We start from the raw sequence: 27,080 nt of genomic DNA on the forward strand, positions 1-27,080 counted from the left end.
ACCATTTAAACATAGATTTAAATGAAACCTCCCAACACAATCTATTGAATCAACTCCTCCACCCATTTTTTCGTAAGATCTTCTGGGAGACTGAAAAGAAGGTTTACTTTAATTGAATCACTCATGGTAATCTGACCTACACTTGGAAGAATTACTTAACCCCGAAACTTAATCGAATCACTCATGATAATCAATGACCTTCCAAAAGAAAATCAAACCACAAAGTCCATAATCATAATTATATATTATGGTATCCCTATTCAAATGCATAAACATAATACATCAAATCCTATCTTCAATTTCCAAGTATCATTCTATAAGAACACTAAGCGTCATCCAACATATATCATACTATAATCAATTCCTCGAACACACTAATTAATCACTAATCACTAAGCATTCCTTTCATTCACACCTAATTGCCAATAATTGCCTAAATTCAAGTATTCCTCCTCGGTCAATTGATTGGAAAAACTGCAGATCATGGGAATTAAATCCAATCAAGATAATTAAAAATCAAATCAAATTGGCATAAATCAAGGCCCACATTTTGGAATTAGGGATCTACATCAAGAGCCCTGCAACACTTATAAATACACGGCTTCACAACATAAAATGGATCTTTTGGCCAAAGCAAACACCTAGAAGATTCATAAATTTTGTCTTCACACTTCGTCCAATTCGTGAGAAAGCCATCAAGCTCTACTCAAGTCGGCTCTTTCACCACCCTGTCTTGTTTAAGATCAAGTATTCATCACCCTTGAATCAAGACCCAACCTTTGAGATCGAATTAGATGAATCTTTTCTTGTAAAGAGCAAAAATAGAGATTGTAACTCTAAATCATAAATACAATATATATAGGAGAAAATTACAGATATGGTCCACTTATTTTATAACTAGTTCAATTTTGGTCCACGATCTTTTTTAAGTTCTGTTTTAGTCCACTAATTGTTCTATTTGTTTAATAAAGGTCCAAATTTGTGACTTTAAATCTTTTGGGTTGCGTTTTATTCCATTATAATTGAAATATAAGTTATATTTCATTATTTCTTAGTCATAAGAACCAATTTGGAGTATTAGAATCTAAGAGAATTGAAATTTGGTGAAGTTTGAAAATTCTGAAAAAATTTTGGAAAAAATTGGTAGTTTCGAATACCCTACAAATTTGGGGTCAATTATCATGAGTTTTAAAACTCCAATTGGAATGATCTTTATATAGTTGTAAAGAGGAGATGCATGACTTTAAAACAAGTATATGTTTGCTGAATTTGAGTGAGATTTGATAGGGTAAAAGACATGTCAAATTTGAGAAAACAAACTTGGACCTTTATTAAACAAGTAGAACAATTAGTAGATCAAAACAGAACTTAAAAAAGATCATGGACCAAAATTGGACTAGCTATAAAATAAGTGGATTAAATCTGTAATTTCCTCTACAATATATTTATTTTATACACATATTCTTGTTCATATGATTTTGCAGGAACCAGGATTAGAGTTATTTTTTGCAAATAATTTTCTTGTTAATTATTATTTCAAGTTTAATACAATTTTCCTTTCTTCGCTTTTAATCTAATGCATGTTATATTTAGTGTTGCATTGAATCTTGATATTAATTTAGTTGGTGAATATCGCATTGATCTCATTAATTATATTTTTGTCATTCATAGATTCTTTATTTTGTTTGGGCAATTGCATCACTTTTTTCACGAATTCGATCACGTAATCTTTAGGAGGCCTAGTACTTACAATCCGAACTTCGAATCCGACTAATCCTTTAAGAGGCTTAGGATTAGTCATTTTACGTACGCCTGGTTTAGATGATATCAGAGAAAACAAAAAAGTACTAGGAATTTTTTTTTTCTTTCGAAAGAGGAATATTAAGGGTTAATTAATCATACTACCCATCATTCAACACCCCACAATATATGCATACAATAAAGCCTATATATTATATATTCTTGTATTAAAAACTAGAACAAATTCGCCTAGCCCTACCCTCCAAATTTGTCTTGACACCAATTTGGCCCATCTTTACAATTGACTGGACAAAATCAGCTTCAAAAGATGGTCCAAACAGTGGATTGAGCAAACTCAAGTAGGAGTCTATTAGACTCCTGGTTGTTGCATCCTGATCAAGCTTGGCATCCGATTCTAACACAGCAAACCCATTTCTAATATTTTTCAAAATATGAACGTCAAATGCATTCTCGCTTCCTCGATCGATCGGTAATCGAACATTGACATCGCCGTTTTGAGGACACCTTTGTTTCAATTCTGGGAGGAAAGTGGGGTTGATGGTTGGATCGGATCCCCCTACTGCTCCTGGGAAAAAGTTATAGAGCCTTTTGGTCATGAAGAAGCATGCTGTGCTCCCAATTGTATGAGCAGCTGAAATTAAGTAACAGTACGTCACCAAGTTAAAAGTAATTACTATGAATTCTCAACTATGTACGTATCATGTACATATAAGAGAAGGCAATGGTACGTGTGCATGTGAGAGAGATTTGGCACAACTTAGACATTACATGCATTGCATATGGTGTGTGTGATTCACCTAATATGTATTAATTCAAACTTTTTGTTTTTTGGCGGACAAGGCACATTAAGTGCCACTATATATATATAAGAATGTCAACATATATATATAGCATGCACATGCATTTATATAAAATTTTCTTTTAAAAGGGTGATCAAAACTCTTTTTCACTCAAAAGAAAGAAAAAAGGTTTTATATTTTCACTCGTTTGTCTTATTCTGTCACTTTCTTTATTTTTATCCGTTATTAAATTTTTAAAAAATAGTTTAAATAATGATAGTTTGATAAAAAATTTTAATTGTTGTCTCATCTTGAGTTACTTAATATTAATATACGCCTCCTATTATATTTTTACACATCGTATTATATTTTTTAAAATTAATATCAGACGTAAAAATAAGCTAGATGGGTGAAAATATATGCATGATCGAAATTCTCATTATATCCTAATCTTAATTTATTAATTTCACCACATACTCTCCTTCCTTTTGTAGTAACCAAAGCTTCTGTATTATATAACTTCCAATTCTAATCATGCATGGACCACAAATTAGTCCATTGAAACAAGATTTATCCAATCAATCTTTCCTAATTAAAGGAATTAATTAAACCTGCAAATTATTTCTGCCCTGTTCAATCTAATTAATTGGGTCTACGTGCAGTGACACCTTAATCATATTAACTTGGTTTTCCACCAACCTTACTATCACCCAACTTGCATGAGAGAGAGAGAGAGAGAGAGAGAGAGAGAGAGAGAAGCATTGCATTACCAGTGAGAAGGACGAGATCTTTTTCTGTGAGCCCTCTACTCATAAACTTATTCTTGAGCTGTTGGATTGAATCACTAACATCTGGCATGTCATCTGCCAGAGACACATTCGAAACGACGCCGTCTCTCCGACCCGTAGGCACCTCGTAAGCGGGCCCACCAGCCAAAGCCACCGCATCTCTAGCCGCCAACGCCACAATGTCGGCACAAGAAACCACGCCTCCACCGCACGCAGCCTCCAACTGGGCCTTGGCTTTCTCTATCACCTCAAACCCCCCGACGCCTTGGTGCCCAAACGCATGTCGTTCGGCGTTCTGGCCGTCGTCGATGAGGATCGAACCGTCGCAGCCCTCCACGAAGCAATCGTGGAAATGAAGCCTGAGCAAGACTGCTGCAATGTTGGCATTGGAGACAGCAGCGTCCCCAACAACGCCACGGACAATCGACTCGGCCTCCGGGCAGGTTTCGCCATAGAAACCCACCATCAGCTCAGCCTCACATAATATGCCAATCCCAAAGCCCAAAACTAGGAAAGCAAAACTGACCAAGGCTGCCATTAATGGCGTTTTAATATATGTAGAAGCTTTTGCAGAGCGAGATAACAGTGAGCAGAGGAGGGCAAATTAGTTAAGAAGGTGACAAGGTCAAGGTGTAGTCCGTGACTCTCTGTGAATAGTAATTTAAGCGAACAAGTCATATATAATAATAATATAATATAACGTTACAAAAGCAAACTGTCCTCGAGGCATGCAGCTATCTTCAGCTGACAACTTTTAAGATAGGACCGCTATGGCGCAATGTGTCAACTAGATGCATGAGAAGTTGCCACCTTGCTTTTCTTATTTTTATAATAAACTATTATTAACCCCAATTTTTAACACCATTAATTTATAACAAAGAGCTTATTTAGAAGTAGGGATGCAATTCGGGCGGGTAGAGCACTAGAGCCAGTTGAAAGCTCAACCCAAAGTCAACTTATGCTTTAATTTTTAGGTTCGGTCGGCTCGGGTTTGGGTTTGGCGGGTTGGATTCAGGTTGTCCAATTTACTTGGGTTTAACTTAGCTCGCAAAATCAAGGAACGGGTTAGTTTTAACTTTTAGAAAAAAAAAATCTTAATAAAAGTGTAACACAATTACCTTAATTAATCAAATATCATATTTCAAAATTTCAAATATGGATACAAATAAAACAAAGCAATACCTTTAAGGCTTCAACGTGAAGATAAAAAAATAATAATAACATTACAACTATATTATTACCAAACATTATAGTTTAGGTTTTACTCCACACAAAAATATTTAAAAATATATAAGAAAAAATACATATTTTGATCTTCTTTAAAATCTTTAGTTCTTCTTTAATAATTATATATTAAACTAAATATTATAATACAAATTTAAACTAAAATGTAATCTAGCTAATATATAGATTATAGTATAATACTAATACAAATTGGAATCAGAATTTGGATTGGAATTTGAGTTCAGCTTGGGCTTGGGCGGGCATGAACTACCCAAGCCCAACCCAAAAAATTCGGGTTGAGGTCAGGTTCGGGTTCGGGTGGGTTTTAAATTTTTCAAACCCTTCCACACGGGTTCAAACATCGAGTTGGAATCGGGCGGGCTCGGGTTGAACCAACCCAAGTTGCACCCATATTTAGAAGTAATTACTAAACCCCACTCTTTGAATCTTTTTGCTTCCACCTTCTAATCAACATAAGAAATGCATGTGTTGGCATTTCTAAGATTAGTTTGTATTTAGGCTTCTACTTTAATTTATTAATTTTTTGTAATAAACATTTATGGATTGTGGTGTGAACAAGCTATTTGGGGTTTAGGGTCCCATGCCACATACGCAAAAAAAAAAACAAAAAACAAAAGTGGGACCCGCACTAGATGCTCCACTTGTCATGCATGTCATACACAAAAAAAGAAGAAGAACTAAAATACCTATGTAGTCCACTGTAGTAAAGGTATTACAAAATAAGTCCACTGATGGAGACATTTGTAGCCTTAATACCACTTCTACCCTTTTGGCCATTTAGTTGATTGTCCATGTAATTTAATAGACAAACAAGAATTTGAATAACAAATTAGAGAACTTTTAAACTTAAAATAATTAAACCTTCAAAATCTAGACATAGATCTGTATCATTTATAGTTAGAAAACATTCAGAAATAAAAAAAGGAAAAGCTAGAATTGTGTATAATTATAGAAGATTACACAATAATACGTATGAAGATAGTTATAAACTCCCTAATAAATATGAACTCATAAATAAAATACAAGATAGTAAATATTTTAGTAAATTTGATTGTAAATCAGGATTTTGGAAAATTAGATTAGCACCAGAATCAACTGAGTGGTAAGCTTTTACTTGTCCATTTCGAATGATTTGTCATTTGGATTAAAGAACGCTCCATCTATTTTTCAAAAAAAGATGCATGGATCAAATATTTAAGAAATATGATTCTTTAGTGGCCAAAAAAAAAAAAATATGATTCTTTTTGTATTGTATATAGGGGTAGGCACCAATTTCGTATACCGAAAATCGTTCCGATTCCATTCCATTCCATTGTGTGTCAATTTCGTGCCGAATAGTGATACCTACCAAGATCCCACACCAAAGCCAAAAAAGCAATGCAAGAACTGTCTTGAATTTGAGGGAAAAGTGATGAGATCTGTACAATGGTGGGGTGGTGGCTAGGAAATGAAGGGGGTCGATGAGTTTGTGCTTGAATTTTTTTAATTGAAGTTTATGCTTGATTAATGGGCATGGTTGACAAAATTGGAGTGGAGGTGTGCTTTTAATGACAAAATTGGAGTAAAATAAACTATTCAAAATTCAAAATTATTATGAGCCATAAGATTTAATTTTGGACATGTGGCATTAAGAGATCAAAAGTTTAGAGAAACTGAAAAAAGCTTAGGTTAGGAGATGATCCAAGGTCGATATTATTAACATACTCATCTGTCGTGGAATTTTCCTGAACGATATATATAATAAATCTGCCGCAATTAATGGAGAATATTATCAGCATACTCCTTTATTGTGGAAGTGCAGTGATTTTCATTAGTATGGTTTAGAAACAATATATGCCTAATTATCAACTTCCGAGCCATTGGCTATATGCATAGAAAACACTTTTTCCATATGAGATTGCGAAGGTTGTTGGAGAGTTATATTGTCAAGTTGAGTCGTGTTAAGATTATTAATTTGGAGGGACCAAATAAGTATACTACAGATGACAGAGAAATTGAAATCCGAGCTAAAGAGACAAGACCTTCGTGACTTTTGGAATTTGCTCATGGGACTTCTTGACCTTATTAATTAGTCTTAATGCTAAGAAATTGTTTTAGTATGATTAATATGAACTATTTTAAAAATGGGTAATTTATAATGAAAATGTCAATAATATCAATAGATAATATCATTAGAAAAGATAATAAATAGAGCCAAATTTTTTACTAAATAAAAGTTATTACTTTTTCGAAAAGCATATAGACAAGTTTTTCCCACAAAATTAATAATATAATGAACTTTGTATTTAACAAAATAAAGATTTAAACATGCATAGTAGTTAGGAGTGAAATCACTTTCATTTTCTTCTTCAGCGTCCATCATTTGCTCAGAATTTCCAACATCTTCTATCCCTTCACTAGTGGCCCTATCTTTCCCACACAACATAACAATGTCATCCCAATTATTTATAACTTTGTTTTGATAATCACGAGCAACATGATATGACTACAAAAAATAACAAGAAATAAGGAATAAAATTGATAAAGTCAATGCACCACTTTCTATAGACAATTCACCATCATGCAAATACAAGTAACTAAAAATAGCATATATATATACAAGTTAAAATGAGATAACTAGAATAAAGGGCTAATCAGCTGGGCTAGAGTTCACTACACTTAAGGTGTCAATCAATGGGTCGTTATAGGGCTTGCAAGAGAGAGTATCACAACAAGTCAATATGTTATGTTGGATTGAGTTATGAAAGTAAATATTTTTTGATAACATCACAATCAAGAAGCAGTAATAAGAGGTATTACATATTAACATAGATACACAATAAGTCAAGGGTTATGAATATAAATTGATAAAGGGCTGCTTGGGCCACATCTATTTCCTCACATCTTGCAAAATCAATTTATTATTACTTTTACTAGCTAGCTAGAGCTAAACTAACACACACACACACACACACCCATTTACACATAGGCAATGCTTGAAATTAAAAATAGCAATAATTTTAAGATATATCTCAATATATTCATTCCAAACACTCAAATTTAATTTATGCTAAGATTAGAATCATATTTTTTTTCTTCATCCCAAGTAAGCCCACTTTGACGTACTCTTGATGTCAGTGACAATAGCATAATGATTCTTCCAAGTTCTAAGTCTGTTATTGACATTCTCCTTTGTCAAACCAAGTTGCAAAGTTGCATTCAATTTATCCACAACTGCTTGATATGCTTGTGGTTTCCAATCTCCATCAGCTTTGTTACTACATTCAATTTTTAGTTAGTTAGAAAAGTAGGATCTCAACACAAAATAGGGGCCAATGGATAGAGTTTTCATTACCTGCATTCATTTGATTATATAAAGTTTTAGCCAATGCAGCATCCATTTTTTTTGTTCCATGGAATGTATTTTCTTGACTTTGCCTTCGATTGAGATTGTGACTTAGAACTAGTTTGAGCTTGTGACACAGATCTTTTCATATTTTTGTAAACTACAAAGAAACAAACTGTAGATCAGTACTACAAGTAATTTGACAGTTTAATTATTCTTTATAATTTTCAAGTTCGTTATGTTCATGTGTTTTGATGTGTCAAGATTATATAACCTTGGGGCCTACTATGAGTTGTCATCTAGCCATGCTAATACTTCAGCCAGAAAAGATATGATCTTTCATGGAAGAACTTACACAATAATGCAATTTCTAAAGTTCTCCATAAGCCACAATAATCCACCATGCTTCCACGTACACTTAGATGTTTGTATCTATGTCACACACTTTTTGCTTTAGAAAATAACAATAGGACAAATAACACTCTATTAACAATAAATTCTGAATGAGAATTCAGTAAAGAAAGTAGAATTCAAACAATAGCAATAATAGATACAGAAAAGAAGTGACCACAACAATATAGACATAAATTAACAAAATCAATTACAGTTGCACAATTCAATACTGAAGCAGTAGAACTAACACATTGTATAAATAATGCACCCATTAGGATTGCAGGACAACAATTTTCTTTACCCTTAACGCCAGTAGTTAGTAAACATGCTAACACTCATGTAATTTTCAAAGCATTTGGAGTTGTGCAAGTAGCAAGTAGGGTTTTCGAAGAGTTGAATCTCACACCAGAAAGCTGATTTTTGCAGAACACTGTTCATATGGTCAAAAGTGCTATTTTTGTGTATACTGAACCAAATTGAATTAAACAAATTGGAAAAGTTTTGAAATCATGCCTATAAACTACTGTAACAATTTCATATTTAAATTCCAAACCTAAAGAATTTTGTGTACAAAACCCTAAAATTATTTTTTTGAAGATTATGCAGAAAACTGGCAGCATTTTGGTACAACTTGTAAAATCAATCATAAATTCATAACAGGTTGGATTCAAGTGATTCTTGATTCTAAATAAAGATTGAGATGTCTAGTTTCATCCATTAAAAGACCATGATCGAATTTTATACTAATCAATATAGAATTCAGAAATAAGCAGGTAGGGTCAGAAAATGGAAGAACTGTAAAACAAGAATTCAAAATATGTGATTCTTTCGATTTCTCAAAATGCAATTAACCCTAACCAATCAACCAATACAAAAATTCTAGAAACTAATACTTAGGAACTCAGAGAATAGGTTTTCGGGAATAGGTTCATGAAGTGGCTTGTCAGGATTTTAGTTTCTCAAGAAGGCTTTAATTGGCTGATTGACCAATCCCTTAGGGCTTATTTCAAATGGATAATTAGCCTATAAACTAGGCTTAACAGCCCATTAACCACTCTAAGGCCAAAACCAGATGCACACTTCTCCTAAGACATGATTACCATCTCATGCTTAGGTCACCTTCCTTATCCCTTCTTTTAGTTGCCTAGGGTTCTCATCCAAATCACAAAGGCTGGTCAACATTAGGGTTTCAAGGGTCAAACCTTGAACCCTTTGGTACTTTTTTTTTTTTGGGTTAAATCTAACAAGTAATTAAGCAAGAGTAAAAATCACATAAGTGTACAAGTATAAGTATGCATGTGATTCGAAAACATAGAGTGTACAAACAAAATGTGTAACTAAATAAATTAAACTAGGTGCATGGATATGGATAATCATAAGGTGATAATATCATTTTATAAATTGGAACTTGTAGATTAAATTCACATTTTGAGTTTCAAAATATCAAAAATTAGAACTAAACTAATTAATCAATTTAGTAACACCCTTAACCTAAAACCAATAAAATCTGGGGTGCTACATACGAGAATCTTTTGAGAAACTTACAACACAATTAGAGCAATAAATATAAGCAGAAGTAGAGAATAAGCAATTTTGGAATAATCCCATTGATGAAGAGCTCCATAACTTTGAAACCATGATGGGAACCATAGCCATCTTCAGCAGGAATCTTATGTCCTCTGAAGATTTAATGATGAAGTATTTTCACCAATAAAGCAAAGAATCTCTGCACTTCTTCAGCAATAATAGAAGAGCAAGACCATACATACGTACAGCAGCTAGCAGCTACTTTTGACAAAGACTTTCACTGTCTTTAATTTTGCAAAAGCAAACAAGCATGACCACTATTTGAAAAAGACAAGAGGATGGACTACCTCATACAAGCTTAAAATTTTTTTTGTCCAAAATAAAGCAAGGATGTAATGAGAATAAAAAAAAAGATTTGTCCTTAATTGACCATTTGGTAGGAGATCCTAAAATACATAATTTTTTAGTAACTTTTGTGAATTCTCCCTTATATTTACATAAAAAAATGAACTCTTTATACTTTTCTTCTTAGGGAGAATTCAAATCTACTACCAAAGAATTATGGTTTTTAGGATCTACTACCAAGCTTCCATTTTAGTACAAAGCTTTTTCGCTTATTCCTATAGTGTTCTTGCTTTTTGATAAAGTGGTCCATGCTTTTCTAAATAGTAGGCTATTTGTTTGCTTTTGTAAAAAAAAATGTGGTGAAAGACTTTTGTCGAAAGTGGATTTGTGGATGTTATCTTCCTTCCTGCTTTTTGTTAGTGCATAGAGATGCTCTATTATTGTTGAGGCTGTAGATGAAAATGCTCTACTACTAAAGTTGAGGGGAGGTAAGATTCTTGCTATAGCTCCATCATATTTTCAATATTGTGAAGCTCCTCATCAATGAGATTATTCCAAAAATGTTCATTGTCTTCTACTGATTGTTCATGCTGGTTTAACTGTGAACTATGCTTCTCCAAAAATTCCTGAGTCTCTGTGCTCATATGAAGGATAGATCCAAAAGGACTGCTAAGAATTTTCTCTGCTGCAAATGCTCATATTATGCTCTTCTTCTATAAGCGTAGATTAAACTAATGCTTAAGTTTTTATAATCGTCTTGCATGTTATAATTTTTTGTTCTTATGCTTACTTTAATATGTTAACTAAATTCGATCACTAATTTTCATAGGAAAGTTAGGTATACATCCTATAACTACTAAATTTTTGTTTAAGTCTACTTCAACAGTTGCTATTGCTATTGCAGCTTGCTCATGATTTTTCCATCTATCATCATATATGTAAACTCATGCTTAAGTTCCTACTTGTGCTCTAGCTAATCCAGTTATTCCTATAAGTATTGTTCATATATACATGCATTAGTCTATAATGTTGTTTCTTAAGTTTTTTAACTACTTATGGACTTTGTAAATCTAATATAAATTCTTTGTCTATACAATTAATTTCTTGTTGGCTTATGCTACTTACTATTAGGGACGGAGCCAGGAATTAAAAATTGGGTGGGCTAAAAAAAAAGGCTACCTGCAATAAAAAAAACTTGGAGACTATCGAAATTTTGGCAACATCTCGTTTGTTTTTAGCGATACTTCCCATATTTAAAAACCTGTTAAAACACATTATTGATCTAACATAAAATTTATTTAAAGAAAACTCGACGGTATGAGTGAATTTCATTAATAAACAACAAAACATACACCTAGTCATGGAGGACGTAATGAGCCTTACCCTTCAAAATGCATAATCATACAAAAAAGACATGCAATAACAAATAAACATGCAATGCAAATACAATAGAACACTACTTAATTTGTGCCATACGATTCTTCATGATATGAAAATCATCAATTACAGAATTATAACTAATAGTATCAACAAGATCTTTTTCAAACAACCCCTACATTAAATCAAAGGAACTTTTAAAAATCTAGACCCCTTAATTAAAATGCTAACTCAAAATCCTAAATTAAAACCCTAAAATTTAACTCAAAATTTAGATATTCAAATGAAATTTAAAAGAAGTTAAGAGCACTTACATTTTCCTTAGGCTTTGGAGTTGGGTGATTAGAGAGTTAAGACCACTCAAAATTCTGAAGCAGTTGGGCACATGCAGAGACAAAGATGAGTAGTTGGGTTATTGAGAATGAGAGTATGAGAGGGTGTGACTCGATTGTGAGAATGAGAGTATGAGTGAATGGGTAGCTGGGTTATTGAGTTAATTGGGTTGAGCAGTTGGGCATTTGGGCTATACCACTAGTGTCTTTTTTTTTTGGCAAAAAAATGGGGTGGGCTGCCAGCCCTCATTACACTCTGTCTCTACTTACTATGCTTCTTTTACTTTCCAATATTCCTACTTGACTATTTGCTTAATCTCAAAGCAAATCCTTAAAATAATTTAGATTAATCCAACTTAATCTCTTCAATAGAACTTACTAACCTAACATGCTAATATCCTTTAATTAAACAATTAAATCTCAAAAAATAAAGCTAAGCATGCTTAATTAATAAATAAATCCTACTTAATTAATCTAAGTATGCATCCTAAAATTAAAGCCTAAAAATAATAAATAAAGCAGAAATATTAAAATACTTACCCGGTTGTAAACCTCCAAAACTAGACTCCATTCCTAGGGACTTCTCCTTGCACTCCCATTTAAACTATGAGAATTTTCTTCCCTTTTAGTATGTCTCTTCTTAGAGAGACTCTCAAAGAACCCAGAAGTGAGTAACTCTAACTTTACTTGGTGGTGTAAGTGAAAATGAGAGATAAAAGTATCTATTTATAGGCACAAGAAGGTTGGAAGAAGTTGTGTGTTTCAAATGTGGAACAAATTGCACTAAAAAATGCACAAACATGGGCTAAAACTCGAACCGGGTTGAGGAAAAACCCACGAGTTGGCTGGTTTGTGAGACAAAACAAGCGAGCGTGACCTATTTAGAAAACACGCGGGTCAAAGTGACCCGCTTGGCTGGCCAGTTCTCCTACCCGAGATCAACGGCCCAGATTAATAGCCTTTAATGAGGCTGAACGATGGAGATTAGAAGGGGAGAGCAGATTTGGTGTGATGCACGCACGGGAGCTCCCATGTGCTCGCTCCCTGCACTTATGTGGCGCCACTTCATCGTCACGTCAGCTGTGCTGGGCCAGTCGCAGCGTGTCACGTGGCGTGTTGTCGGCCCAATCATCAACTCTTTTAATTTTCTTTCTTTTTTCTATTTTATAATTTCTCCAAACTTCGTAAATTCACCAAAAATAGCTCAAGACTTTAAATTATTCCTCGAAAATTCCTACGAAATCGTAGTAATTAATCCTAATTTTATATAACTTCAAAACGACAAATTGTTCTCCAGAAAAATTACGAAAAATTCAACAATGAATTTAATTCTCAAAAATTAATTCCAACTTGTTTTTCATCAAAATCACACTCAAGGGTACTAAAGCTCAACTCTAAACCTCAAATAGTACAAGTTAGTTACACAAAAGACAAAGAAAACTCCATTTTTTTTAATAAATCTTAAGTTTTCAAGTACAAAAGAAATTTGAAAAACACGTGTCAACACACGACATGATTGAAAAATCCTGGGTATTACACACTGTGTGGGGTATGGTACAACAAGAGAGATGAGAATGCTTAAATACACTGAAATTGCTTACAAATATGGAAGAGAGAATGAGAGAAAGAGAGATGTGAAGCATAGAGCACGAGATATTTTTTCTTCTTTAAGCGTGTCTCTGCTTTTACAAAACTTGCTTATTTATAAATAAAGTCTTGATGAGATATTACAAAAGCTATATTATTGGGGGAAATACAGTTATACTAATGTCCATTACGTTGTAGATGGTGCATTAGTAAGTACATGAGTAAGTGGGAGACAAATATAAGTATTGCCTTTTGCTTCATGTCATGTTGTGCAACATGATGCTTACTTGGTTAAAGAGAGGTGAGGATAGTTTGGACATTTTGTAAGATTTTAGTAGTGAATCCAAATGGCTCTGAATACTCGATAAAGACCTGATTATCCGACGATGCGGGTATGGTTTTGGAAAACCCGAAACGAACTCGCCCGTTGCCGTCCCTCCAAAAGTGTCCAACAAAAATATTTATTTATTTTTTTACATCCAACTAAAATATTTATGAGTAAATTATCCATATGTACCTCAATTATACACTGATTTTCAATTTAGTACCCCAACTTTAAAAATTTGACCAAAAGTACCTTAACTTTCATTTTGTGTTAAAATAGTACCTCTGTTAGTTTTTTTGTCAAATAAACCGTTATCTGCTGACGTAGCAGGGGTATTTTCGTCTTTTTCCCTACATTTAAAAGATAATAATATTTTTTAAAATTTTTGAATAAAAAAATTCTTAAAAAAATTAAAACTTTTCAAAATTTTAAAAAATTTGGTGGGGGGGGGGGAGGGAGGGTGAGGGGACTGGGGTTGGGGTTGGGGTTGGGAGGGAGAGGTGCGACGGGACTGGGGGTGGGGGAGGGTTGGGTGCCACGACTCCACCTTTAAAACCGCCGCCGCAAATAAACCCAGAACCACCTTGACTCCATCGTCCCTTTCCAATCAGACCCCTTGCAAGAAACCCAAAACCCAGAACTCGAACCCGACTCCCCCTTCCTACGACCGCCTCCCACCTCCCTGCTAGTCCCAAGACGAGACAGTGGCCATCGTTAACTCGTCGGTTCGTGCAGACCCTCGACGGCAGCAAGGACGATCCGCTGCTTGCAGGTGCTCGGAGATTTGACGGCGACATCAAGGACGATCTGCAGCTATTGGATGCTCTGACTCGGTCCTCGGGGCCTCGACGACGGAGAAACCCACGCCTCGCCGTTCGACCAACACTCTCTTAACTAGGCTCGTTCGCTGGAAAGGTGGAGGGGTGGTATCGAATGGGTTGGGTTGGGTTGGGGAGGGGATGGGTGGTGGCGGGAATGGGAGGGGATGGGTGGGGGAGGGCTGGGTGGTGGCGGGAAGGGGAGGGGATGGCTGGGTGGGGGCGGGAAAAGGGAGGGGATGGCTGGGGGCGGGAAAAGGAGGGGAGGGCTGGGTGGCGGCGGGGAGGGGAAGGCTGGTCGGGGAGGGGTTAAAAATTAAAAATAAAAGTTTTAATTTTTTTAATGTTTATTTTAAAAGTTTTAATTTTTGTAAGAATTTTTTTTATTCAAAAGTTTTAAAAAATATTATTATATTTTAAATGTGAGGAAAAAGACGAAAATATCCCTGTCACGTCAGTATATAACAGTTTATTTAACAGAAAAACTAATAAAGGTACTATTTTGATACAAAATAAAAGTTAAGATACTTTTTGTCAAATTTTTAAAATAGGAGTACTAAATTGAAAATCAGTGTATAATTGAGATACTTACAAATAATTTGTGCAATATTTATTAAAAAAAAGAAAATTGAAATGACTAAAAATTACAGAGACACCTGAAGACTGAATGCTGTACAATTCGATTTAAAAAAGAAATGACATTGAAAAGAATAACATGTCCAATTTGATCTGAGAGTGAATTGACAATGAGAGTGAATTCCAGCGACGGCCTCGGCGGCGGCGGCGGCAGCTCCGCCACTGCCGCTGCTGCTTCGAGGGACGCCGAATCTCTCTTCCGCTCCAAACCCATCTCGGAGATCCGAAATGTGGAATCCACGACCCGAACCCAGATCCAAGCCAAGAAGGAGGAGCTCCGGCAGCTGGTGGGCACTCGCTACCGCGACCTCATTGACTCCGCCGACTCCATCGTCCTCATGAAGCGGTCCTCCAACTCCATCTCCCAAAACCTCTCCTCCGTCCAACACGCCATCCACTCTCTCTCCTCCGCCGCCTCCGATTCCGATTCCAACAGTCCCTCCTCTCCCTCACCCCACGACCCGACCCGAGCGCGCATCTACGGCATTGCCTGCCGGGTCAAGTACCTGGTGGACACCCCGGAGAACATCTGGGGCTGCCTCGACGAGTCCATGTTCCTGGAGGCCGCCGCCCGCTACGTCCGTGCCAGTCACGTGCACCTGACTCTGACCCTCACCAACAACAACCACAACAGGCGCTTCCTCTCCAACTTCCCTCTGCTTCAGCATCAATGGCAGATCGTGGACAGCTTCAAATCCCAGATCTCCCAGCGCGCCCGCGACCGCCTCTTCGATCTCCACCGCCACCGCCAACTCCCCATTTCCTCCTACGCCGACGCACTGGCCGCCGTGGCCCTCATCGACGATCTCCCCCCCGACCACGCCCTCTCCTTCTTCCTCGAGACCCGAAAGTCCTGGGTTTCCCAGATACTGAACGCGTGTCCTCTCGATGCGGCGTACTCCGTCGTCGTTTCGGTGCTGTGCGAGGCCCTGAGGGTGATTCAGGTGACTGTGGGCCAGGTTGGGGAGCTGTTTCTGCGGGTGTTCAATGACATGCCTCTGTTTTACAAGGTGGTGTTGGGCTGCCCTCCTGCCTCTCAGCTGTTCGGCGGAATTCCCAACCCGGATGAGGAGGTCAAGCTTTGGAACTCCTTCACAGACAAGTTGGAATCCACCATGGGCATGCTCGACAAGAGCTATATTGCCAGCGCTTGTTCCTCTTGGCTCAGGGACTGTGGAGCCCAGATGGTGGATAAGATCAATGGCAGGTTCCTCATTGATGCTATTGGCAGCGGCCAAGAGCTTGCCTCCGCGGAGATGCTGATAAGGGAGACTATGAACAGCAAAGAGGTCTTGGAAGGGAGCTTGGAGTGGCTCAAGAACGTTTTCGGCTCCCACATTGACCTGCCTTGGAGTCGAATGAGTGAACTCGTTCTTGGAGACGATTCGAATCTCTGGGACAGTATCTTCGAAGGCGGGTTCGTTGGGAGGATGAAGGTGATTGTGGACTGCAGGTTCGAGGAGCTCACCAGGGCGGTGAACATTCAGGATGGTGAACCCAATGATTTCCAAGGCCGTGCGGGTGGTGGCATTTGGTTTATGGAAACCAAATCCAATGGTAAGAAGGCTAATGCTCTGCCTTGTGAAGAGAATTGTCTCAATTATTTCCTTGGTCCTCAAGTTAGTGGTATTAGGGATGCTGTGGATAGCAGCTGTAGGGATGTTCTTGATGACCTACTTTGTTTCTTGGACTCTCCAAAGGCAGCTCTTAGATTAAAGGATCTGGCACCTTATCTACAAGAAAAGTGTTCCCAAACTATTTCCACCATATTGATGCAACTGAGTAGTGAGCTTGAAGATTTGGAAGATGGGAAAGACAAGCAAAAGCAGCTTACCATTGAAAGGACTCTTTTCATTGGGAGACTCTTGTTTGCATTGCAGAACCACTCCAAACACATTCCCATCATACTTGGCTCACCAAGGTCATGGGCAAATGAAACTGGGTCTGCAGTTTTTGATAAACTGCCATCCCTGTTGAGACAGTCTAGAGCTCCCACCGATTCTCCTGTGCTTGATAGCCCCTTGGGTTCCAAAAGACATACTTCATCTGCTACTGCTGCATTGCTTGGAGCAAGCCAAAGTGCAAGCCCTAAACTTGCAGAGCTTAATGTAACTATGCGAGATCTCCGCATTAGAGCGCACAGTTTGTGGATGTCATGGTTGTCTGATGAGCTTTCAGTTATTCTTTCCTGTGATCTTGAAAAAGATGATGCTTTGTCATCATCAACTCCCCTAAGGGTAAGTCGCATTCAACGGACTGGTTTATGTTATCTTTTTCTTCTACACTGTTATCGACTAGTTGTCATTGGCAGACATGAAATAAACTGGGAGCTTATATGACTGGTAAATGGTAATCAGCTAGTTGTTCGAACTTATTAGGAAGCGCATATGATCCTTCAATTCATCTGTTTATTTTAGTTACAAAAGGAGAAATGAAAAGGTTTTAGATACTTTTGAAGCTAAACTCCATAATTAAACCTGGCCTTGGTTATTATAATTTGAAAATTGGTCAGCAAGCGGCCTGTAATTAGAGATAATTACAACGTAGGACTAATGCAAGACATGCCTTTTAGATGCAGCTTTTCTGAAAGGTTAAAAAAACATCCTCCACAAATATTTTGTGTATACCTACAGCTACAATGATGTGGTGTTACATGACACAGTCCTGAAGAAGTAAATTTGGTTGCATGATTCAAAAACTGCCTTTAAATGGCTTAACATAGTAGTATGTGTATGTGCACATTTTGTTAGCATTTCTGAAGAATACTGGATGTTTATTAATCTGCTGCCCAATATATTGGAGTGCTTGTGTTCTGTTTAAGACTGAGTTAATGGTCTAGTACGCTACACTGTTTGGGGTATGTACAAACTTTTCTTATTTTTTATTATTATTTGTGGGCAGGGTTGGGAAGAGACAGTAGTTAAACAAGAGCAATCTGATGATAACCAATCAGAGATGAGAATATGGCTCCCATCCATGCCTTCTCTCTATGTTGTCTCATTTCTATTTCGTGTATGTGAAGAAGTTCATCGAATTGGAGGTCATGTTCTTGACAAAACAATTCTGCAAAAATTTGCATTGAGATTGCTGGAAAAGGTATGTAACTCAGCTTGATATTTTTATTTTTAATTTTTTAAATTAAAGAAAGAATCACCTTATTAACAAAGCTCAAAAAGTACAACTCTGTGAACAAGATGCCCACCTCAATGATACAAAAAACATTACAACAGCACAAACTTTCCTTTTCCTAACGAGATCTTAACTAATGACAACCTAGCCAACAGCTGCCTTCCATTCTAATAAAATAACTGAAAGAGAAACATCCCTAAACTCAACCGATACAGATGCCCAAAACCTAACTTTACCTCATAACTCTCCCACCCCCAACCCCTCTTTATTGTTGACCTTTACACGTTATGAAGTAGTTTATATTTATGCTATTTACGTAAAATGTGTGTTCATTTCAAAGAATGAACAAATTTCAAGTTGTTTTGTTAAAATATTGTTGTGATTTTTTTTTCTTTGGCTTGGTTTTTAGTATTGAGGTGTCACATTACGTTGGTGAGAAGAATTCTGATTTAAATGCTCCACTGATTTTCGCTTCCTTATATTAGTTGCATTATTTTCATGTAGGTCATTGGTATTTATGGGAACTTCCTTTCTACTGTAGAGGCTGGTGGATCTCAAGTTTCAGAAAAAGGAGTTTTGCAGGTTTTGTTAGATTTGAGATTTGTTGTTGATGTTCTTTCTGGGGGTGATTCTAATATGAGTGAGGAGCCATCTCTAAACCTGAAGACAAAAAGTCCCTTCAGAAGGAAGCAGGATCAAAGCCATATGAAGTCAGTCACTAGAGAGCGTTTTGATGGGTTGATAAATCGCCTTTCGCAAAGATTGGATCCAATAGACTGGCTTACGTAAGTTTATTTATTCTTATAAGAAAAAAAGTTCGGAAATTTAAAACAAGTCTGAGGATCTTCAAAAAGTTTGGATATGAGGCTGGTGTCTTATTACATGCATCTTTCTCCCACATTGTTACCCGTAAATTGTTGTCTCTAATGGTTACCCTCAGAGGAAGATAAATTATATTTTTGCCGACAACATATGAAAAATAATGTCATAAGAATTAACAGCATAATTTTTTCCATTGAAAAATTAAAAACAGAATTGGTATGAATTATCCACATACTGGTCTTTTCATCTGGATTGGAATTCTCTTGTTTTGATTACTGAAGCTTTAATTTATTTTTGTCTCGTAATTTTTCGGAAATAAATTATGTTAATGTGTTTCATTTAATTGTTCCTCAATTTTGCTTGGGTTTTGATTGAAATTATGAGGTTCAAAAGTTTTCCTCATCTGGCTTTTCAATACACAGAAGCATCTTCTTTGTACTGGACATAGGAAATCCTTGAAGTGGCATAGTTACAATCTGATATCTTTATTTCATTTCTGAAAAGGAGATAGCGACTAGGATTGGTAGGGGATAACATGATGTGTGGTGATATTATCAATGCACTGACAATAACCCTCTGCTGGATCTCACCTAAGAGTAAATCTTATAATGTTCTCTGATCCTTGTTTCCAATAGCTCTTCAGCCTTGTGGTACCTCCTCCTATGAGAACAAGATTGGGAGGGTGGGATCAAGAGTTCATGACCTGGTTGGTCTGGCCGTGTGCTGTAGATTTCCAAGCTATACTTCAGAAATATTAAAAAATAGAATGTGGGGGTTATCTCTTATATTGGTATCCTGTATATCAATTTATTCATTTACTATTTTTTAATCACTTTGTATAACTATTCATTTTGTTTTCTAACTTATTTAAGGTATGAGCCTTATCTCTGGGAAAATGAGAAGCAGTCATACCAACGGCATGCTGTCCTTTTTGGATTCTTTGTGCAACTTAATCGCATGTACACAGATGCTGTTCAAAAACTTCCTACTAATTCAGAGTCCAATATCATGAGATGCTCTTCAGTTCCTCGCTTCAAATACCTTCCAATCAGGTTAATGTTTCTCGAAACTCGAAAATATTTTCTACTTTTGTTGCTAACTACATTACATGGGACTGCACAGGTACATCCGTGTTATCTATTTTGATACTTTTCATATACCTGTACTTTATAAATTGGGTTGCACTTACTGATCTGTTACATATGACTGTTTATATTAGTGTTTTCCAGTTTTGCCTCTTGTCAAAAATATTTATTGTCTATCACCACCCAATAATGGGTTCTCAGTTTCGACTTCATCTTGGTTAACAGTGCCCCAGCATTGTCTTCAAGAGCAACGGCTAAGACATCCATTCCAACATCCTTGGATGATATTTCTTCAAGAAGTACCTGGAATGCTTATACAAATGGAGAGCTGTCTAGAAAGATTGATTTGGATGATAACTCGAGGTTTGGGGTTGCAGTACCAATCTTAAAATCTTTCATGCAGGCAAGTACTATACAAGTTTTTCTTTTTTCATAGTTGCAATCTGAAAACTTTTAATTTCATACTGGAATAGCGTATGTTGCTTGAAATGTGATTTTTCAATGAGCTGGTAATAATGCAAATCATGTATAGTTTGGCAATGATGGTTTTATGCTAATTTCTTATACATAAATTTCATAAAACTCAAGTTTCTGGATGTATGGTTTAAGACCATCCAGATTTGAAAGGTATGGTAAATAACACTCCCTTGTTTCAAAGACAATAATAGAGAATGGAGATGCAGAGGGGTGGGGGCAGAACCAAAATGAATGGTGTAACATTTTCTGAGAAATATTTTCCATCCCAAAAGAAGAAAAAATGGGGTCTTTGTCTAAAGAAAATGCCATGACAAAGGACAGATGCATAGAACCTTTCAACCAGATAGTCATTTAAAAAAAAGAAAAAAGAAACAGGATGTTGCTTTGTCAACTCTCTCAAAATGGAAGAAGGGTTTAGATATGCAATCTGTTGTTTGATGTATCTGGCAATAAGGATTTCTCTACATATCATTTTCAGTCCTTTTAGTTTAGTTTTTTTTTTTTTTTTTTTTTTTTGACAAAAAAGAAACTTTTATTAAACAAGATCAACTATACAAGCAATGGACAAGAAGTCCATTTCTATAGTACATATAATACCAAAGCAAAACTGAAACAGATCAGCCTCAAAACTCAAGAAAAAAAGAAAAGAAAAGAAATCTAACTGATAGTTGTGTTTTCAGTCTAATAAAATGGCAGACAAATTCACACCCCTTGAAACACTAAAAATAAAGGGCCGCGGAGATGACTAAAAAGATATTCTATTTCACAACTCCTCCACTTCTGCCCTCGATAATCTTCGAAAATTCTTCAGTTTCTCTCAATCCAGAGTATCCATATGATGGCCTGCATCCTACAACTCCAGAGGACCTTGGCTCTTCCTCCCTAGCAAATCCTCTAGTCCTCTCACTTAGCAAAGAACAAATCCCTTCTGGCAATACCCACATCATACCTTGCTTCCTTGAACAGATTGGACCACAGCTTTGCAGCCACCGAACAATGAAGAAACACATGATTTACATGCCTCCTTCCCCTTTCCCTACATATAACACACCACCTTAGAGACAAGCACACTTTGGTCCTGTCTTTGCATGCGCTACCAACCACGCCAAACTTTTGGAGGAGCTTTTGCCTGTCATATCAAACCCGCCGGATAGAAAATAAGACAGTCACCAACCCCTCAGAGGTATCTAAAAAGAGTTTTACTGCAGTTGGGCAATTGGACATTCATAACACCCCTTTTGTGCAAATTCAATTCAAGGACCTAATAGGTATATGGTCTACCTACTTAATTTCTATAGTTTCTCATGTATTGGAGGAACAGAGTAATAACCGATTGAGATGCATAGTTTAAACAGATTAATGCAAGACATTTTCTTTCACTATTGGTTTTGACTATTGAGTAAAAAATGTAACGTTAGTAGTGAGATAAAAGAGTGCATCAAAATGTCTGTAAGGAAGTAGGGACTGCATACAGTAATTAAAATTATCTACATTGATCCAAAAGCATTGTGGGGAAGTTCAGTTTGTTTGACAATGCATGTTACTATAGATTTGTTTTTCTTCCATCACATTATCTTGCACGCCATGCCTCTGTTGTTTCTGATTCAAATGTGGGTTGTCTTCCATCTAATATCACTACATAAGTTCTGATTTGCTTGTCTACAGTTATAGGAAATCAATACGGATAAAATGTTTTGGTTTTCCATTTGGTTGGTATATTTGGATAGCCAGGTTGTGAAAATGATATTCCTTGTAATTGGCAGGCTGGAAGTAGATTTGGCGAGAGCACATTGAAACTGGGATCCATGCTAACAGATGGGCAAGTAGGCATATTCAAGGATAGATCGGCATACTCCATGTCGACATTTGGTGACATTTTACCTGCCCAAGCTGCAGGTCTCCTTTCATCGTTCACAGCATCCAGATTAGACTCTTGATTGCCTTCAGAACTTCAGTCCTCTATCTTCTTTTGAGCATATATATGTCTCTATTACTTTGAAGAGAAACAGCGGATTCTCACCAAGCATGAGATTAGGGTGCAGGGTGTGTGGTACCCATTTTAAACCTGGTAGAAAAGGTACGTGTTTAAAATAAAGCCCTAATTCTTGAGATTTTAGTTTGTGATCCAAAAAAAAATTGTTTGGGATTTTAGTTGGGGTTTTGGATGGAGATTAGGAAACTTAAGATCGTGTGGTTATGTATATAAGATAGATTTAAGTTGAATAACCCTACTTTGAAGCTTTGAGATTTTTTTTTTTTCAATTTGATTTTTTCTGCTCCCCTATTTTACTATTTTCCTTGGGTTCTGTAATTATATACTTGGATTATTTTATTTATCTATACTTCCCCTTTGGGTGTCATTATTTAAGCTTATCTTTTTGTGAGGGTTGTGGTTTTGAGTATCACGTTTAGATGCTACCCCTGAAGCTGTATTTGAAATTATGACATCTTTGCATAAAAATATATGATATGATTTTAATTACTACTTTGGGGTTTCGGTTTCGGTTTTGGGTTTTTTTTTTTTTTTTTTTTTTTTTTTTTAAGTTGGTTGTTGTGACTCATTCAAAAGGAAAAAGTTGGCTGTTGTGGCATTATCCCAAAGAGGAGGCCTAATAAGCCTATCTCCATTTTGTTGCATCATTTGTAGAAAGAGAGCTGAAAGTATAGACCATTTGTTTCTTCATTGTCCTATTACTCTAAGGCTCTGACACAAAATTAATTATGGAAGCTGATGTGACATGGGCAATCCTTGAATTGTGCACTTATATGTTGGTTAAGAAGCACTTTGCTTTTGGAAGGTGGAGAATAGCAAATATTTTCTGGCATTGTTGTGTGATGGCTTTTGTGTGGGTAGTTTGGATGCAAGGAAATAAAAGGATCTTTGAAGACTTTAGAGGGATGAAGTGGAGGGATTACGGGATAGTTGGTGTTTGGGCATCATTTTGGGCTTCAATCATCAGAATTTCAGGATGTACCTTTTTTTCCTTATTTATGCAGACTGGAGGGCTGCAGTTTCTTAAGATTGTTAGTGCTTAGTTGAGCTGTTTTGTATTCTAACTGAGATTATTGGGAACTGATTTCAATGTTTGTAGAAGCTGTCTGGTTATGGATGTTGTGTGTACTTTAGTGGACAGCTTGTCCACCTTTCTTGTACTTTGGTTTATAATGAATAAAATTTGTGTCTCATATAAAAGAAGGTTACTGGTGTTCTTGCTGATGAAGTTACTGCTGATGTTGCCTGGTGTTATGCTGTTAGTTGTCTGCATGTTTGTTGACTTCATATTGATGTATTTATTCTATGTTGGTTTTGTCTGCATCTGGCCCCCTTTTAATTGTCAACATTATTGCACAGTTTGCACTCTTTAAGATAAGAGAAAATTTCTTTCTTTCTTAATTTTTATTTTTTATTTTTGAAGATTAGAGCAATGTGGTGTCACTTTGTGAAGAACAAGATTTCTAAGTGTACAATTATAATCTGAAGTTTGGATTAGAAAATAAGTGTTCATACATTGTCTCTGCTCTAATTATATTTTACATTGGTTACAATATCTATCGGAGTTGAATATAACTTTGAGATTAGGATACAATAATCGCTTGGAAAGGAAAAGCTGATGTTTATTTTGTTTGGAACTTGACTAAATAGCATATGCTTGGAGCAAGCATGGAGGTTTGCTCATGTTCTGTATGTTAGTTAATCATGTTTTGTTTCCTGCTTTATTAGTTTATTACTAATATATTGTCTTGGATTTACACTTTTCGTCTCTTTTTTGTTTGTTTCATTAAGACTTGGATTTACACTTTCCTGGCAGCAAGGCATGATAAGTGTGGTCAATGTAAACATTACCTTCTTTTATTGTACATGGATATGTTACGGTCTATTTCTTTTGGTCTGAGGGTACGTTACAGTCTGATTTGCTAGGAAAACAGAAAAGCTTACCGACTGTTTATTGCTACTAATTTCTTGTATTAATTATTCTCATATCAATTTTGATCTGAGTTATGTTTGGTCAACTTTGGTTGTAACAAAACCTTGTAGATGTTTTGAGATATTCTTTTTTTTTTTTGGCCAGGGAGATATTCAAGTATATGTTCCAAATAAGAAAGTTTGGAAACATAGTACATATAAAGTTGCTGGAGTTGTCCTTAATTTGGTGCTTGACCATTATATTAACTATAGTTAAATCTAAAGCTTCTTAGTGGATCTACATGTTATGAAGCATCTTTACTTGATGATTGCTCTGAAAATGATTAGTAAATATATAGTAAATTAAAATGTATCATTCATTAAAACTAAGCACCTTAATCTATTTAATCTTTTTTGTTTGTTTGTTTGTTTGTGTTTATTATATTCTCTTGTAGGCCAATAGTACCGGAGGAGTTGGAGATGAACAAATCCACTTGGAGGATGCATGATATTTGTTCATGTTCAAATTCAATTGTAGAAAATGTAACTCTCTTTTATGTATATGTTATGTGTATAACTTTCATGATATGAAATTATTTTTTCAGAGGAATTCATTATATGAAATTATGTTCTAGGGCTTCAGCCCCCCTTGTACCAAAAAAAAAAAAAAAAAATTTATGTAGTACGCACTCTCCACATGTTATGAGTTTTACAGAAATTAAGTTATTTTCAATATTTGTATGATTGTAGTTTCTTTCTTCTTATGCTGAAAAAGAAACAGTACAATTTATGTTTTTGGGACAATCCGGTTTGATGCATGTCAAAAATTAATTGTGACCAGACTATAGTGGGATAATTAAATCACTGTAGCATGTGATTATGATCATAATTAAGTTGTAAGAGCATCTGGTATCATATTGGCTTCCTGAAACATATGTTGTAGATGATGCAATGTTTAAAGTGAGCATAAAAATTGGAGTCCTAATAGATCATGAAATTTTTTTAGTGAATAGAAGTTTATGGAGTTTTGAATAGATCAATTAAGAATTTTGGATTATCTTTAGTGTGAAGTTTTGTGTAATTATTAGTTATAGCCTAATGAAGTCCTTCGCGAATTACAAAAAACATCCAAACCGTTGTTTTGAACGCGCCTCACGTGCTGGTCCCAAAAGTCAGTTATGCTCTCATTTTCAAAGCTTTCTCGCGGTGGCGTCTCCGATTCCATTCGTGTTCATGGCGACTACTCCGGCGGGGAGTCCCACTGTGATCGGCCGCCCTCTTAATGGTGGTACGACTAGTGGGTCGAAGAGATCTAGATCGGATGGGCTGATTAAATCTAAGGTTGATGTCCCTGCGCAGGAAGAATCTGCTCCTCTGATGTCGAAGCCTTCGTTTCGTGAGAAATTGGTGAGTTCGCTGGAATTTGTTCAGTCTGTTAAGGGTATGGCAGACATAAATTTGGTGATTGATGAAGGGGATTTCATTGTTACTAAGACTTTGAAGGGCCCTTCAATTTGATTTTCCCAGCATGTCAAAGAGAGGTTGTATCTTCCATGGCAGACTTCTTTGATCATTAAACTAGTTGGGAAATCACACACCTACAATTTCATGCTTGCTCGCTTGAAGCAGCGTTGGAATTTGAAGGGCTCGTTTCAATTGATGGATTTAGAGATTGATTTCTACATAGCTTGATTCTTGCTGAAAGAGGATATGGTTAAGGTTCTAATAGGAGGTCCATTGATAATTGTTGGCTAGTATTTGGTAATGCATAAATAGAGGCTAGGGTTTATTGCTGCTGAGGAGCATATTCAACGTTTGACTGTTTGGGTTCGTCTCTCAGGTATTTTTGTTGAGCTTTTTAAACCTGAAGCTGTTAGACGCATTAGAGATCTGATTGAGACTACTTATAAGGTAGATGTTCATACTGCTAGTCAGACTAGGGGAAAATATGTTCGTGTCTGTGTTGAGATTCCTGCTGTGGAGGTTGAAGGGAGGTGTATCAATGTTGAATATGAGAATCTCCCTTGTATTTGTTTTAGGTGTGATATGGTTGGTCATACTAGGGAGGATTGTTCTAGGGAAAGGTTTATGACTAAGGATCCCACTATTGATCCAACTGATCAACCTAAGATGAATGAAGATGGTGTTGCTCAAAGTTCTTCTCAACTGATAAACCCACCTTTGGGCCATAGAGTATTGTTACTAATCCAAGGAAGTGGCCTCCAAGGTTGCTCTAGGGAAAGGTTGCTCCCAAGGGTGTTTCTAAGGATACTTTGAAGGAAGCTCCAAAGGATGTGTCGAATAAAGCAGATACAATTGAGCAGGGGGTTGCTCAAGGGAATATGTATAATGCTCTGGATGATGATTTAGATGAGGTGGAAGAAATTCCAATGCCCTAACTTGAAGCTGAAAAAAGAGGTGAGCG

General features: G+C 36.3%; 2 protein-coding genes across 3 annotated transcripts; one reads left to right on the forward strand and one right to left on the reverse strand.

The window, feature by feature from the left end:
• Positions 1-1,967: 1,967 nt before the first annotated feature.
• Positions 1,968-3,866, reverse strand: LOC147279861 (peroxidase superfamily protein). The gene is made up of 2 exons (XM_086252431.1): positions 3,311-3,866; positions 1,968-2,392 (listed from the first exon to the last, which is right to left on the reverse strand). Exons 1-2 carry the CDS (start codon positions 3,864-3,866, stop codon positions 1,968-1,970), a joined length of 981 nt encoding a protein of 326 aa, XP_086108557.1.
• An 11,428-nt stretch (positions 3,867-15,294) lies between these two features.
• Positions 15,295-25,390, forward strand: LOC147279862 (conserved oligomeric Golgi complex subunit 1-like). 2 transcript variants are annotated; one of them, XR_015123387.1, is made up of 7 exons: positions 15,295-17,475; positions 18,140-18,334; positions 18,872-19,152; positions 20,062-20,241; positions 20,500-20,677; positions 22,515-22,828; positions 25,111-25,390. XR_015123387.1 is itself a non-coding variant. In XM_086251011.1 (6 exons), the coding sequence occupies exons 1-6, from the start codon at positions 15,349-15,351 to the stop codon at positions 22,686-22,688; spliced, it is 3,135 nt and encodes a 1,044-aa protein (XP_086107137.1). In that variant the 5' UTR covers positions 15,295-15,348; the 3' UTR covers positions 22,689-23,124. The 2 variants fall into 2 exon arrangements, 1 of the variants encoding a protein (XP_086107137.1); XM_086251011.1 differs by lacking the exon at positions 25,111-25,390 and having other exon boundaries at positions 22,515-23,124.
• Positions 25,391-27,080: the final 1,690 nt, after the last annotated feature.

This window comes from Dryas octopetala, chromosome 7 (genome assembly GCF_963921425.1).
Source record: "Dryas octopetala chromosome 7, drDryOcto1.1, whole genome shotgun sequence".
Taxonomy (NCBI): domain Eukaryota; kingdom Viridiplantae; phylum Streptophyta; class Magnoliopsida; order Rosales; family Rosaceae; genus Dryas; species Dryas octopetala.